At 38.4% G+C, this 17,143-nt stretch overlaps 1 protein-coding gene across 1 annotated transcript in view; it reads right to left on the minus strand.

Annotated features, from left to right (window-relative positions):
• ADAMTS5 (ADAM metallopeptidase with thrombospondin type 1 motif 5) overlaps positions 1 to 17,143 on the minus strand; it is a 47,251-nt gene that overhangs the window by 11,829 nt on the left and 18,279 nt on the right. Inside the window, exons 3-5 of the mRNA XM_080573105.1 lie at positions 7,855 to 8,022; positions 2,160 to 2,443; positions 374 to 557 (exon numbers count right to left, since the gene is read on the minus strand). Coding sequence (XP_080429231.1) covers positions 374 to 557; positions 2,160 to 2,443; positions 7,855 to 8,022 — 636 coding nt within the window. The remainder of the gene's footprint in view (positions 1 to 373; positions 558 to 2,159; positions 2,444 to 7,854; positions 8,023 to 17,143) is intronic.

Consider the following 17,143-nt stretch of genomic DNA (forward strand, 5'->3'; position numbering starts at 1 on the left):
ATTGCAGACCATGCTGTAAAAATCATTATGCACTCACACCTATTATTCCAATTTCTTTTTAACTTAATTTTTGAAGTTATAACACTTCACCTCTTTTTAACTTTTTTTAGCAATCTTCCCATGCTATGAAGGACTAAAGCTAGCATGATGGTTCATTTTTCCGGGACAAATTTCTTTTCATTTCAATGTCCTTTCTGTCTGTGGTCAGTGTAGGGATAGGGGAAGAATTACCATATTGTATGAACGATTAATGTCTTGCCTTGGTAAGCACATTTTAGAGAAAATACAATAGATCTTTGTTGTTTCCTTTCTCAGTAGATGTTCAATATTTACTATCTATGAAAACAGAGGCTGGAGCAAGTATGTAACATACCATTTGCTGGGCAGGGTGCAACATTGCAGGAGCGATAGATGGCCCTCTTGCCAGTGCAGTACCGGCCATTGTTTCTAGGAGCTGGATTGTTGCAGTGACGATATGCAAACTGAACGCCTCCACCACAGGTACGGGAGCACTGTCCCCAAGGTCCCCAGGATCCCCAGTTACCATGGCTTGATGCCTGAAACATACAGAACAGTAGGAGGTAAGGGTGTGAACAAAGGTGCTAAATCTCAGAGACACTGATAGTGTTTCCCACAATTGAAAAGGCGCTTTCTTGGTCATTTTAATTGGGGATAAAAGGCTTTGGAGCCTTCTTTTTTCCAGTGAAATTTATTTCTGTCTTTTATCTGCAGATTGATGGCACCTGATTTGGCACTGTGCATGCAAGCGCGATCTAGGCCTTACTCTTAAAGCCAGCTTCAGCCCATTCATGGAAGACACACATGCACCAGAAATATGGACTATATTCTCATGTGCTGCTCTCTTATTTTTTGCTATTCCCACCAACAGGCCCCCATAAACTAGCTCCAAGAACATGTTCATAAGGCTACCTGCAAATAATAAATGCAATTATTATGATGAATAGGTATTGCTCTAAACAACATATACAAGCAATCTTAAGCATACCTCAATGTTGAATTCTAAAGGACAAGAGACAAAATCCCTTATGTTGATGAGTTTTGTTTCCAAAGACCTACTTCACACACATGCTACAAACACAACAAACCACCCATAGTTTTGCCAAATGAATTACCTGTCCAAACTGCAGTAGTAGTCTCCTAAGTCTAAGTTTAGGTGATTGTTGCTGTTTTTCCCTTTGTAAATAAATCATATTGAATTTCAGAGTGTTTTAAAGGCAGTAAATGAAGGCATAAAACAAAAATGTTGGCAGGGAAAGTGGAGTAAAAGTTCCTTCTGAACCAACTAGTTAACGTTTCAAGAGTACTGGCAAGAGGTGGAGCCGTCAGATAGTTTGCAACTCTGCTATTTTGGCTCCCTAAATACAATATTGCAACAATTAACAGACATTGCATGAAGAAATATACCATTCTATAAAAAACAGTGTTATAAAGGCTGTAGCTTGATTTGAATAACTAGTATTTTGTAAGTATCTTCGCAAAGCTCTGCAAGTCTGTCTCTCTCCTGTAGGTATAACAGAAGGGGCAGTGCTACTTACTGTCTTCCAAGTTAATTTCAAAGCATTTGAACTGTGCAGTTGGCAATCTCATGAATCTGGCCACTCTCTTGAGCCTGGGGACTCTTAAGAGGTATTAAGTTGACAGAGGGGACTCTGTCACTGTAAGTACAAACTATCTGATCCAGAAATTGTATCATGTATGAATTTCATTGGTCTTTCTCTTCACTAGAGTTAGGTCCCTGGAGACTTCTGGATGAGGGCTGTGAACTAAATTTACAGATTTAATTTACCTCAGAGTCCGTTGCCAAGAAGTCAGGAAGCTATGAATAGTTCCTTGAGAATCTTTCCACACATTCTGAGACCTGACTTATTGAATGGGTGAGTCCTCTAGTCTGAAGGGGTGCTCTCAGTTTTCCATGATCGAAGGCTTCCGTACTTCAAGAAGAAAACCTCCTGAATGAAACTTCCTGAAACTCAGTAGCATATTTCCTGCATCCCTTACCAGTAACACTCCAATTACATGCTAAAATATAAGGTAACTTTCAATCTGAGTTTTGTCAAGTCCCTTTCACTCCCACAAAAATCAGTGCCTTTGAGGGTTACTCCTTCTAAAATTCCCTAGGGTCATAGCAGGTAACTTACCGAGTAGTATTTTTTCTTGGTTTTGTCAACACATTTTCCCTGGAGGCATATCCTCCCTTTTCCACATGGTGTCCCTTCCACAGCAGGCAGCTTCTTAGTCAGACATACCATCTGACCTTGACGAACAACTGCACACCACAGGCGAGAGCACACATCCATACCGGGACACACTGTGTATTCAGATCCAAATGCCAATTTGCACTGACGAATGGCATCGTAGGTTTGCCCTGGAAGCTCCTCGGGGCCCAGGATCTGCTTTCTTGGTTGGTCCAGCAAACAGTTACCTAAAAGAGCAATACAATCTATTATTACTCATTACCTAGTTTTCTCTGCAGTGCTACAAGTCTGTCATTCATGTTACAAGAACTGATAATGACAGTGAACCTCATTCAAAGGACACTGATGTCAGTGGAAAGGCTCTCTGAGGTGTCATCAGGTTTTGTACAAGGTCATATTATTGCAACTGCTGTGTCTCCCAGGAGTATACCAGGTGCCAAGCTATTTCCAATCCAGGAGTGTAAACGAGTTTTATTCACGTCTCTTTGCTCTTTCATTCTGTTTTCCTTTATTTGAATTGACTCCGAATACATTCCACTCTATCAATATGTGGAATCAATTTAAGGAATGATCAAGACTCATGGCAAAGTAAACAAAATTCCCATTTGAATTTTGAGCCAGAACATCCGTAATGCTGAGAAAGGGAAGCCAGAAAAATCACAAAGAACAGACATCTAGCCCATGAGGCACTTAAATACACTTCAATACAACCACCACCAACAAAAGAACCCACCACCAACAATAAAAACAAACAAAAAAACAAACAAAACAGAAAAAGATCAAAGGGAAAACAGAAGTTGCATATCGAAACTAATGGTGGTGGTAAATCTGGACTGGGCTTCCCTTGTAAAGAATGATAGTTGGCAGCTTCTGGAATTAGCTTGAAGAGCGCTATAAATTTTATACAAAAATGCACTCTCACACACACACACACACACACACAAAAAAAAAGACAGACAAGGAAAAAATAGCATAAATATAAAATACAAAATTGAATATGTGTGTTGAGATACACTGCAGAAGTAAAAATTTGTCTGACACACTCTAAAAATGAGAATTTGCATCTAGGTTCTAGACAAGCTACTAATAGATTTTTTCTTTTTTTTTTTACTATTGAAAAAACTCAGTTGTTGACATGCAGAACTATTTATTCAGCATAACCTCTTTTACACCCCATGAAAGGGATATGTGGTCTGGGCCAGCTTCACTTATCCTTGGCCAAAATAACTTACCACAATTTACATCACTTTGCAACATACACCAGTATTCTTTGGTTGGATCATGAGTGAAAAAGGGCTATCTAGAAAAACTTCACTATTCAAACTAACTGGAACTGAAATTCAAGCTATAGCAGTGAATTTAAGTAAATCAAATACCCCATTACTCAATGCCTTGTGTTTTCCCTCCAGAACATACACTGTAGCTATTCTCTTTTTTTTTTTTTCCTCTTAAGGCTAAGGACAATTAGCCAAATGAGCCAAAAAGTCTTTCTACATCATCGCTTACTACCAAAAAGTTATCTTGTTAAACTTGCTGTTCTATTTATCCTTTGCTGACCCAGATTTACTCTAGCCTTATCTTTCATCTGGATTATGCTAGCTTAAATAAAGACAAGGTGTGCCAATGCTAACTGATGAGCTGGGTACCATGAGATAAAGACAATTAAAACTATCCTAGCATTCAAAGTCTTTTATAAAATAAAATGTTAAAGACATGGTAAAAAGTGAGGAAGCGCAGATTTTTTTTCTTCCTGGGGTTGTCAAAAATCTATTTTTTAAAAGCAAGAACAGCAATTCACTACATTATAATGTACAGAACATGTATGTACTACTACTCTCATTTTTTGTCCTGAGTATCAAAGAACATTAGGGTGCCTTGGTCTAGAGCAACATACTTGACTGATGACAGTATTAATCAAGACACCTCATTCTCTTTCCTCAGTGTTATGTGCAATATAGCCTGGAAGGCAGAATAAAATTTGTGCAGGAAGCAGATAACCAGGATATAAATTAATTAAAACAGAAATAGTCCTTTCTTTTTTTTTTTTTTCAGGTTACAAAGAACACCAAACACTCTGACTAAACACAATAAATTGCAAGCAATAATACTACAGTCTAGTGGCTGGCATGACAATAAAGACAATTATTATCTTAGGAAAGAGTTGGCTAAAAACAGATGGAAATAAATGTCACTGTATTCTGGACACTAATTGAACATTTTCTTTCTAAATGTCAAACTGCTGTCTGGGGTCATCTTATGAGTGTAAAACAAATGGTGATATGATGATAACGATGATTAGAATTCTCAGAGTGGGCCTCAGGAGACCTTGATCATCCCCAGCCCTCCTGGTTGACCTTGGGTGAGACATTTATACTGAAATTTATTTAGCTGACCATAACTGTATGTAATGCTGGTGTCTGCAATTCAGTCAGCTGTCGGATGTTTTAGTAGTTAGTACAGGCAAATGAGCCTGTGGTGTAATTCAGTGCCACTAATGCAACTGATGACATCAAACCACTAATGCCATTGATGGCACCCTTCCATGATGCGATAGGAACTTAAATATCCACTTTAGGTGTAGCTACCTACATAGCAAATATACACTTTTTATAAGATGAGTCCACTTATCAATACAACTTTCCAAATACATAAAATACGAATCTCAGTTCTTGACAAATGGATGTCACAAAATTCAAGAGTTAAGATGATGATGTTTGCTGTTGGAGTGGTATGGGGTGAGTATCTAAATCTATATGGATAACTTACTTAAAGCTTTGATACAACATTGACTACTTGTTTATAATAAAATACCACTCAAAGATCCAGGTTTCTGGACTTTATTCACATTTCATTCTGTTTAGTCATAAGGAGCAGCAGATGAAGTACTTCATATATTTACTTCCTCACACCAATACGGCCATGCCTGGTTTGTCACAAAGCACACTGCATAAGCTCATGCCCATTCAGACCAAAAGCACTGTGCAGAGTGCTTATGTTGCATATTAAAGAATAGAAGAGTTTCTTCTTGCTCAGTGTTTCCCATATAAACTTCCTGTGACTATACAAAAACCACTCACAAGCATCTTAAAAGAAAGCCTGGTATATGAAGACCTGCATTTTCTCATCCTTCTATTGTAACTGATATTTTGTGCCTTCTTTGACTACATTATGCCTGCAGCACTCCTCAAAATTACATCTGAATGGGTAATTTTTTTGTTCTCTGCTAGCAGCACTCGAGAGATATAGGATTTTCTCCTTTCAATGGGAAGACTGCAAAAGAGCACCTTATCTAAAACAAAAAGGGAGAGAAAGCATGGTAACTACACAAGTAGTAAGTAAGTACATCTGCCACAGCTAAGGAAAAAAAAAACTAAGAACCCCAAAAGCAGAAGTATGCTCATTCTGAAGGAAACATGGAAATATGGCACATTTGCGCTGTTTTATTATCAGCCCAAAGCAGTCTGAAAGGTGGCGTCATGCTCTACTAGGGTTCTGTGGCTTTTGGTATACTCAGTATGTGTTACAAATGAGAATTACAGAGCTATGGATTTATTCACTGGCTGGAAGAAAATAAAACCAGAAGCAGTTCCATTCCTTTAATAATGCATGTCCTCTCAGCACAATAATTTGAAGAAACTGCACTTTAAATCATTGACCATCATTATTTCATAGATTGTATTTGTGTTCTGCTAAGACAAATCTTTGATTTAAAATAAATAGCTAAAAATGATAAACTTCAACAGAAAAGGAAAACTCTTATGTAGACAATGTCTCTAAAGGCCTAATCTATCAAGAAAACAGATTTCCTAAAAATTGTAGTTTTGAAATTGTACCAATAGTGTCAGTAACAAAATTAGTTCACGGATCTGACTGGAAGCTCACATTTTCTGTGAGTTATTTCATCCTATTGATAACTCTTCGAGACTACATGCCTGAGTGGTAACTACTCATGAGTATCAGAAAGGGCAATATACCCTAACCCATCCGTTAACAAACTGACAGATCCTAAGCACTTTGTGTGCAGCAAAGAATACATGACTTTGTGAAAAGTGTCAGCAATGGAGGACTGCTAAACTTCTTGTGCAGGAAGGCAACACTCATGCTGAACGTGGAGACCATAATGCAGCCCTGAAGGATTTGAAGCTCCTACCAACTTGTGCTGAAAAAAAATGGCAAAATTATATTTTTAGACCTGTAGGATAGTTTGTTACAGCCTCGTTTATTTCCATGTTGAGACTAGGATATGGATCATGGATAAGAGTCCAAATTTCGAGCATTCTGTATTGCAAACAAGCCAAAGGTGAGGTGTGTGGGAGAACACACTTTCTTTTTGTTACTGTTGGAGGAAGTAGCTGGCTGGATGCATAGGGAGGTGAAAAATCCAGATCACAAAAAAAGGAAAAAATGAATACAACATTTCAGTTTGGATAGGAGATGAACAGAAGAGAACAGATATAGATAGATAGACATATTCATAGATCTTTACACTTTGTACAGAGTTATATATGGGTGGTGAGGAAGGTCCCTTTTACACCCCAGAGAACACATACTGTAAAACTCCCAGGTGAGAAGAAAGGCAATGAATGTAACTAAACTCAAAAAGGAAAGAGCTCTTCACATGTGGAAACTAACTTGGTAATATTAAGTCAATGCCAGAGCAATATGGACCATAAAATAGGACAGCACAGATTAATGGATCTAATAAAATTGGAGAGAAAAAATGAAGTCATTCTCCAGATAGGAGAAAAAAGGAGAAAGTATTTCAGAGAGCACTAAAATTAGCCAACACAATATTTAAAAGCAAAAACTTTACATTCAGCAGACTTACCATACTTTTTATCCATAAGTATTTCAGTTACCATAACAACTTGATCCATTCATTCAATTATGTCATTTTTATCTCAGCTTTTTGGAATTTGAATGGTTTAAGAACTGCAGTTGCTTTGGAAGCACAATGAAGACTTTAAAATTCATTTAAGAGTGCAGACTATACTTTATTATTACTACTTGTTGGAAAAAATGAAAGTTTTGTACTTATTCTCCAAAGGGTAAATGACATGTTTATCAAATATTGCTTATATGACTTGGAGGGTAAGCTGCTGGGGCAGAAGCAGACTTTTCTCATATACAGAATAGAAGAATCTTAATACTTGCTTATGGCTCCTCTAATAAACATAATAAATACTGTAATAATAAATGCTGTAAATGGTAAGAAGAACACATACCCTTTGCTCATATCTGTAGTCTAATGCTATGTAGACCATAGTAACCTCAATTGCTGTGAGGAAAAGGAATTTGCTTGTGTCCACTGTTTAAAATACTCTCTGAACTCCTATCTGTGGCATTAGGGAAGAAAAGTCTAATTTCATGTTTAAAAAAAAAAAAAACACTCAATTTTTCAAAACAAATTACTGCCAGCACACATTCCATCAACTCTTTTCTTTTCTCTTGCATTTGAACCATGCAAAGTGGGGGTGAGACCCTGACAGCCTTTTAGACCTTTGCCTTGTTTTGCAAGCACTTCCAAGATAGTCCTGAAGATGAGCAAGGAATGAAAAAGCTGGCATAAAATGTTCTTATTCCAAAAATGGACTGCAGCAAAAACTGACGCTAAGCGTGTGAAGCAAAAGATACATACCATGACCATCATCAAAAAACTCTGTTATAGTTGCTGAAGTGCACTTGGACCAGGGTTTGGAAGCATCAATGCTAGTCAGAATGGAGGACATAAGGCGCTTATCTTCCATGGAGCCAAAGTTCTCCTCACAAAATTTGGAGTCATCATGGGAAAGACCAAGCAAGTGGCCTGTAGAAATGAAACAAATAAATAAAATGAAATGATTATCCATAACAGTGTTTACCAGCTGGAGCTCATAGTCAAAGTAAAATGAAATGCATTATTTGTTCTCAAATTTCCAACAGCAGCCCAAAGCTGGCCACTTAAAATCTGGTATCTCTGCTCAAAAACAAAAAAGCTGTGATAGTTTATATCATTACATATAGCAATGCCAGCAGCTTATATGCCATCAAATTGTGCTGATTTAGATCTGATGAACACTACAGTGAACAGTACTTTTTTATATTAGCCATGAATTTAGTTCTCAATGTTTACCAAATCATCTGCAGCAAGAAAGACTAATACTTCACTCTGTAAAGAAGTTATGTGACTGTTTAGAAAGATGTTGCAGGATTTTTCTAAATGAACACAACAGCTTGTATTTATGGAGTAACTAAGCAAACCATATGTGACTTCTTATACTGCACTCCATATTCAATTGTGAGCACCTGAATGAACATGAGTCAGCAGTGTGCTCAGGTGGCCAAGAAGGCCAACAGTAGCTGGCATTGTATCAGAAATAACATGGCCTGCAGGACTAAAGAAATGATTGTCTCCCTGTACTCAGCTCTGTTGAAGCCACACCTTAAATGCTGTGTTCAATTTTGGGCCCTTCACTACAAGAAAGACATTGAGGTGCTGGAGTGTGTCCCGAAAAGGGCAACAAAGCTGGTGAGGGGTCTGGAGGCCAAGTCTTTTGAGGAACGGTTGATGGAAATGGGATTATTTAGCCTACAGAAAAGGAGGCCTAGGGGAGACCTTATCTCTCTCTACACCTACCTCAGAGGAGGCTGTAGCAGAGTGGAGGCATCCTCTTTTCCCAAGCAACAAGTGATAGAACAAGAAAAAATGGCCTCAAGTTGCACCAGAGGAGGTTTAGGTTGAATATTATGAAAAAATTCTTCACTGAAAGGGTTGTGAGGCATTGGAAAAGGTTGCCCAGGGCAGTAGTTGAGTCACCGTCCTTTAGAGGTCTTTCCCACACTAAATGATTCTATGATTCTACCCTCTACAACACATCAAACGATCTGAATAATGTTTTCCAATAGCCTCTTCCATGTATCGTGCCTTATTTTGTGGGAGGGTGCTTTTTAGTATTGTTTTGGTTAGGGCTTTAGTTTTTATTTTTAAATGGATATATTATTGGGTATTTAGACTACAGAACACAAAACAATGTGAACACAGAACAGCACATGTTGTAACTTGCAAAAATCCTGAATATCTGGTAGAGTTCATTCCAGTGATAGATTATTTCCTATAAGTGTGGCAGCAACTTTCACTGTAGTTCAAAGATCCCTACCTTCTCTAGCCTTTGGGCAACAATAACAGATTGTAGGCAACCCACTTTGTACCCTCTGTAAACATCCTGTTTAACATTTCCATGACCACAATGGATTATCTCATTGCCAATTTACTATCCAAGAGGTAGAAGACTGAATGGATACCAAAGCTGGAGGGAGCTCAAGCCTGAACTTAACTTTCACAGTCTTCAATGCAGCCCAGGAGATGGTTAGTTGGACATCCAGAGTTTGACCAAGAGGTCTTTAACAATAAAGGCAAAGACCACCAGCCCATCACAGCCACTGCAGAGGAATAAATCTGACATAGTTTTATGCTTTGGTATAACTGTTGTACCCTAGCTTAAAGGTGGCAAAAGTTGGAACACTGATGGCAGAATATCATACTCTGATATCCACAGTAATAGCCATGACAACAATAATAACAATTACAATGCCTACAATACAGACTGGAAAAAGCAGAATATCAGTAAATATCTATTTGCCTTATATAAATTTTCTGATATGTTGTTATCATCTGCTTTTGGAGAGAAGCCAAGAGGAAAGAGGAGGCAAAACTCACTGTCTAGCCATACTTGAGATTAGGAAAGTAGCTATCTGACCAGAAATATGTGGTAAGGCTGCAGAAGACCAGACATCATGGTTTCTGGCAGCCTTACTCCCAGTGATGCTGGGTTCCTGACCTAAGGATGGAACTACAAGAGATGTGACAAGAGGACCTTGATCTGTCATTTCAGTTCAACCAGTGATGACAAAGAGCAGCCAGTCTTACTTCCACAGCTACTGAATCCGCACTGGAGGGGAGGTGAGAAGGAGAACGAAGAGAGCATTTCTCTTTTTTTCCTCTCTTCTGCTGTGCACACATTATCATAGAATCATAGAATCATTAAGGTGGGAAAAGACCTTCAAGACCATCTGGTCTAACCATCAATTAACCAACATCAATCAACTACAGCTACTATTTGAAGAAAAGGCCCTGTACAATTATACATGATATCTAGAATTTATTCAAGCTACCTGGGTTAATGGTGATAAGAGTCAAATAATTAATACCCTTTCCTTTCCTTGCTGCTATTTGCTATTGCCATGCTGCACTGTAGCACCCACAAATATATTCCCACAAGAACACAATGATTCAAACTTTCATACGAAAGGCATGTCTAATTACTCATATGTTTCATATGCTAGATTCAGGACTATTATTTTCTTATAGGTAAAAACACTTTCCTCTGGTGATACTTATTATATATGGGCCAGATAATGCTACTTTTATTTTGCACTGTCACACAGGCTGAATGTCAGCAGGTACACGTCAAGTTTCAATCTGATATAGCATTATAAAAATACCTGCTCTGAAGAGATGACATCTTTGTTTTATTTAAGCCAAAAGCTGGTGTTGAGCAAAAGAATTCACTAGTAGGACTATTATTTCAAACAGACACATTTCTCTGACAAAGTAACCAAATAATCAGTGCATCACTTCTAACTTCAAACAAATTCTCCGGGTGTCACAGGCTAAACATTTAATGAATCAGCAGTTACTGTGCCAATGAGGGCTACCTCCAACTTTGCCAAAGTCTTAATATGCTGACAATGAATATCTTCAGGAAACGTGAAGATGGTGTTGGTTTTGGCTGCCTTTATATACGATGTTATCACTATGCTTGTATTCATGCTATTGCAGTGAATGGCACCAGGTCACACCTCATCTCTGAGAAGAACAACAAACACAGCTGACATGTTAATGAACCTCAACAAATGTCTAGTAGTAATATAACTAGAACAATTTTCTGCTGACATTACGTAACTCTTTGTAGCAAGTTTCATCAGTATTCTGCAAACATAAGCAAACATTTACTGTAGAGGGCTTTAGACTCATCCACTAACTTTTGTTGAGGTACCCCTGTATATACAGTGTGGTGCCACAGTTCGATCAGGTCTACATATACACTGTTTTGCTGAGTTCTTCAGGAGTTTCAGCCAGTTTCTTGTGATTTACTTGAATCTGTCCACTTGAATATGCATATATTTCCAACCAATTAAACAGAAATATTTGCACAAAATAAGCCCAACAAACATGAAAATACCACATTGATTAGACCTAAGTCTCACAATAGCAACCTTCTCTGAGACAGCTTGTATGCTTAAAGGTCGCAGGAAGAATGCTTTTGTATTTATTGTCCGAAGATGGCCCATAGTTGTAACACTGCAAGAAATTACTTCACTGCAGCATGTCTGTGAAACAAAGTAATGAGGTTCTGTTAGTGGAAAAGAAGTTTCATTTTAAGCCACTGGACTTGGTACTGAACAGCTCTGTGTGAATAACAAAAGCTGGAGGACAGTTCTAGAAGGTACGTCTGAGTAACATTATATGTCACAGAGTGCATTTTTGGTGTAGGATATGAATAATAGTTGGATCTGAAACAGCAATTAGAGAGCCTAATTCTTCAGAGTGATCAACATTTTGTACTATCATTGAGAACTACTCCAAACTCAGTGATATGAAGTATTCAGTCTTGTAGGGCAGAATTCAAGTTTCTTAACATTAACACTCTCTTGTACCACTCTGCAACGCTCTTCTTACTTAGGATACAACTTCACTCTCTGTAAGAATCCCTTTCTTGCCTAATCATTCTTCAGTATTCATAACTGACAGAAATCCTACATCAAAACTTTTTTTCCCACATTTTTTAGCTCCTGCTCCTTTTGCAATGAGATTTGTAAAAAAACCTTAGCTTAGGCTACCTAGCTGTCGGAGCAATCTGGTCACAGCACATTAAACCATCGATATCCTATAGCTGGGCAATGTGAATGCCCCATGCGCAGGCCAGGGAGTACGTCGTGCTTGAGCTTGCTCCTGGCTTCCAGGCCTAAAGATGGTGTAGTTTTTGTGCTTCTTTACTCTTTTCTCTCCTGCCCAACCATCCTCTCTTGTGTCCTGTGAGTTGAGCACAATGAGGATGGACCTCTCCCTGAGCAGGAATCAGCACAGCTGATGTTGGGGTGTTGGGGACCTCGCAGTGGAGCAGCCTGCTGAGGCTGAGGGAAAGCCCTGACCAAACTCAACAGCCCTGAGCTACAATGCCTCCGAGATGCACTGTCTCTATGCAGAATTTAACTCCTGAACTGCATACTGAAATTGGTTTACTTCCTTTCGTTTTTCCTCCTCCGTATAGGACAAAAAAGAATATCCATCATAAACAAGGAGCAACCTTACAGCCAAATTTCAAGACCTTTTCTTTGAGCAGAGAGGCTTCAAGTTTCTCCATAAAATGGTTGCAAATTAATCTCCCTCTTGGAAATGGCTGGACAGTCTCTGTAGTTCAGAATAAATAAGATGAAATGCTTCTCAGGCAACTATTCAACACAGAACTTTTCAGCCTAAATACTTTGGCAAGAGTACAGGAAACTGAAAAAGGGTCATCTTCTGGAAAGTGTCAAGCTACTGGCTTCACCTTTAATTAGAGTGCACTGTAACTTCTAAACTTCATGGTGATAAATGAGGTGAACTGAGGACATACCTCATTAAAAGTGTCTACTTTGTCATATTAAATTAGGCCATTGTTCTAATGCATGATGAGAACTAGACAGTAGACACTAGACACAGCATACCTAAGCTTTTTGAGAAGCTTCTCAAAGTATTTGTAAATGTCTCTGGTTACTTTAAAAATTTTCAAAAAAAATCTTTGAACAATCATAAGAAAAGAAATAGTGAAGAATTTCCAAAATATTGAACTCTGATTGTCTGGATCTGAGCTTCTAAATAAGCCATCAGTGACATGAGTGAAGGTAATATCTGTTCATGGCATTAAATATATGAATTCTATCTCTCCATATTGATTTGCATGTTAACTTTGTATGTATATTTACAAACACTGAGAATACAAATTTTAAAGAATTTTATGAAACTAAAATTCCCAATTCTTATAACAACCTAAATTTTTCTCCATCCTAACTTCTACTTTTAAAGCATTACTGCCAGACTCAAAACAGATTAAAACATGACAAACTTCCAACGACTCTTAAAACTGTTTTGGCTTCTCATTAGAAACAATCAAAATTCAAAATATCACAGCAACCTGTGATCTCCAAGGTATGCTCTTTTTAGTACAGATGTAACAGCAACAGAGTACTTCTGCACTGGTGCCCTTCATCCTTTTGGATCTAAGAACTAAAGTAGGGACACTTCCCTTTCTACTTGAAAAGTCTGTCCCTTTCCCATTCACATGCACGAGCATGCTGGTATTATCACATATTACTCAGGATATTAGGGTAGTTACTGGCATTTAGTGGTAGGGTGCTTCTTGTCATAAGAACCAAAGTGTAAAGGTTATAGGTGATTCTTCAGGAGATCCTCTATGTAAGCATGAATTAATTCCAGTGAAAGCTTTGGGCAAAAGCTAAGAGATGTAAGGAACACAAATTTTATAATGAAAGCTTCTAAAAATTATGCCGAATTTAGGGAACTTCAAACCAGGCTATTCAAAAAAGAAAAAGGGCTCCCAGCAGCTGTGTAAAATGATGACTGATTGAGAATGGGTTAGTAGATCATCTATGTTTTCTACTTAATGAAGCATCTTACTGGTGTTGACAATTCCCACTGAGTGAAAATGACATAATATAATTTTACCAGCAGGATGGTGTTTAGTTCAGTTATGCTGTAGGAATGCACAAAATGGTAAAAGAAACAGATGGAGAAGAGGCAGGGGTTTACCCTTCATGCAAATGAAGAGGAGCTAGTCTTCTTGTAGATCGTTCCCTTCCCAAATGGCCAAAAGACCAACCGGCTAGAAGAACTGACAGCTTTTCCTAACAGCCTTTCGTCTCCCCCTGAGGTAAGAGCAGGTGTGACTACATCAGTAAACTGTCAGAACAGCATGAAGGCAACCTGCAGACTTTGGACCCCAATATATTTTGGAATGTAATCTGCAAGAGACTCTTGGCACAGCTCAGTCTGTTTAGATCCTCAAACAAGAAATGAAAGAGTCAGCAGCAGCCATCAGCCCCCGGACCCTAGTTCACCTCCACTTTCTGCATTCCTGATAGTGAACCTTGCACTGCACAAGCTTCCTTACCCAAACAACTACTGAAGGCCAACACCTACTACAGCCCAACAGGGAATAACCCCAATGGGATCAAAAAGAATTCCTGCATCTGGTAGGAATGGGGTATATATTCCTGAATTAAGGTGGAAATACTCCAAAGCATTTATGGCAAGTCAACTAAAGTTTCTGTCCTCGCTAAATATTAGGATGCAAAGAGCTCTGCTGGTAAATCTGGAGCACATCAGAACCATGTTAGAAATGTGGTAAAGCACATTATACAGCAAATATTTTCCTCCCAGGAGCACTGGGAAGCAAAACAGAAGTTTGGATATTTCCGAATTTTCTTAAAATATGTTGTCAGACTATCTGTAGAGGTTCTCTGAGTCAATAGTGTGCAAAAATTACAATAATCTCATTGATATCTCAAGCATGGTAATACAGAAAGCAAAAAAAAAGCACCAATGTATGGCAAGTAAAGGCCAGCTTTTGCTAAAATGTAAATCATGATGGTTCATTCTTTTGGAGGGAACACCCTTGTTTATGGACATACCAAGATCTCTAGAGCTTGATCTGAAAAGCATACCAAAGTATTGCTCTTGCACTGAATTTGACCACAGCACACATGCAAAGTGATACAGCACATTAAAAAATGCTACAGCCATTGTAATTTGTTTTCTTAGAAAAGCTCAGTGCAGATTAAGCACGTGTTTTTTAGTGAGCTCATGCCTTTCACCTAATTTTCAGTGGGGATGGCTGAGGTACAACAGAAGGTCAAGTGACTTGCCCAAGGTTACCCAGTGAGTCACCGTATCTCCTGGGATCAGGATTCAGGAACCTCCTGGCTCAACATTCCTTGGTCTAATCACCACCCCATGCATTCTGCGCAACCCTCTTGCTCTATCCTTTTCTAATAACAGATTGCATGCAGTAACTCTTTTAAAATAAATCCATTTCTTTCTGCATGCACTGTTTTTCCAATTTGTGCAAGTACTTGGCTCCTCATTAAGAACTGCACACTGGTATCACTCATAGATAGAAATCCTTTTGAAGTCATGGGAATTTTGAGTAACAAATGATGAACCTAAGCAATAACAATTAATAAAGGTTTTTTTGTTGTTGTTGTTGTTTTTTTTTTTACAAAACAGCAGTGTTTTGAATTACACAAGCTTACAAAAAACATGCACAGAATGTAAAACCGGCTATTCCCCTTTCTTCATACTTGAACTTTCCTTCCAATGTTCTTTTTCTTTGACTGCTATCCATCACTTATGAAAGGAAAAAAAAATCACTCTCTCTTTTAAATCCCCAGCCCAGAGGCAGTTTTTAATATTTCTGGCTTAAAAGAATTCTTCGGACTGAAAGAAACAATAGTCTGAAGTGCAGTTTCTTTTCAGGAGCAGACATAAAAAAAGCCACAATCAGACATTCATACACCAGTCCTGCAGACTTTACACAAAACAAACTTCTACTGAAATGTCCTGTTATAACAGACTTCTGTGGGAGATCACAGATACATAACCTCAGTCAGACAGACAATTTGCAGGCAAGATTCTGTCCAGGCAATGCAGACTAGGCAATAGAAACCACTGCGACCACAAAGACTCAAATTATCATTAAAAGATGTGGTCCATGCTACATCTGCTATGCTATGGGCCATGTAGAAGAGAAGTCAAGATTTTAATGAAGTGGGATGTGGTGATTCCCATTTCATGTCTCCCCATTCAGAGTAACTCACAAGGAATATAATTTGCTGTAGCGCATTGTAAATGAATGCACTCCAGGAGAGTAGATAGTGGAAGAATGAATACATTACATTGCCTGCTGCCTGTTTTTTGGGTAATTCTGCCTTCCTCTATATGGTTGGAGTACTGACTTCACAAAAACTACATGATAGTGTTTATCTGCCAAGGAAGAAAGAATATCCCTACTTTATTCTGCAATATGGAAGACTGTGGGTTCAGGCACACACAGACAAAGTGAACTTGTATTGATAATGACTGTTCTGAAACATTAGGCAAAACCCTGCTTCATTCTCAATTCCCTTATGGTTGCACAGATACTGATATTTTGCTCCACCTATTTTGCTTCATGTTATGATGTTTCAGAATCCACAGCAGCTTCTCAAAGCATCGCACTGTTTAATCCAATTCTTCACGAGGTTACACATATACAAAGATCAACATAACACCAGAAAACCTCCGAAAACTCAGGCAATGCTGCTGCTGTGTCTGAGTCACTTCCTGAAGTCTCTGGTATAGAATTTTGCCCTCAACCCCTTTGCTTCTCTTCAGGATAGCTTCACAGTTGGTGAGAAGGCAAAGATCCCTAACCTAGTCGGACTCAGCAGTACATGGTAGATAAAGAAAAGCTCAAGCATATTCAGGTCCTGAGGACTCATTTTTTTCCATATCATACCAATTTCCTCCTTCCCTATCTCCAGTTATCCACACAAAGGCCATTACAAACTGGCTCAGCTTCACTAAAAATGCTAGATTTAATCACCATGTGTGCTGCAGGTGGAACAATTATTATGCCTTGCATATAACTGAAGTTAATTACACTGTTGTTGGACAAATGAGGAATTTTTAGTCAAAACTTTTAACCAGCACCCTTTTGTACATCAGATACTTGTGTTTTGAAACATCGTTTAAAGCTTCTGCCCTACTCTTCACCTCTCATGAAGTTTTGACTCCCCATCTTCTCTCTTAATCAAAGGGGATATGTTGATGAGAGCCTAAATCAAGTGCT

This window comes from Anser brachyrhynchus (genome assembly GCF_964034855.1).
Source record: "Anser brachyrhynchus genome assembly, chromosome: 1".
Classification (NCBI taxonomy): domain Eukaryota; kingdom Metazoa; phylum Chordata; class Aves; order Anseriformes; family Anatidae; genus Anser; species Anser brachyrhynchus.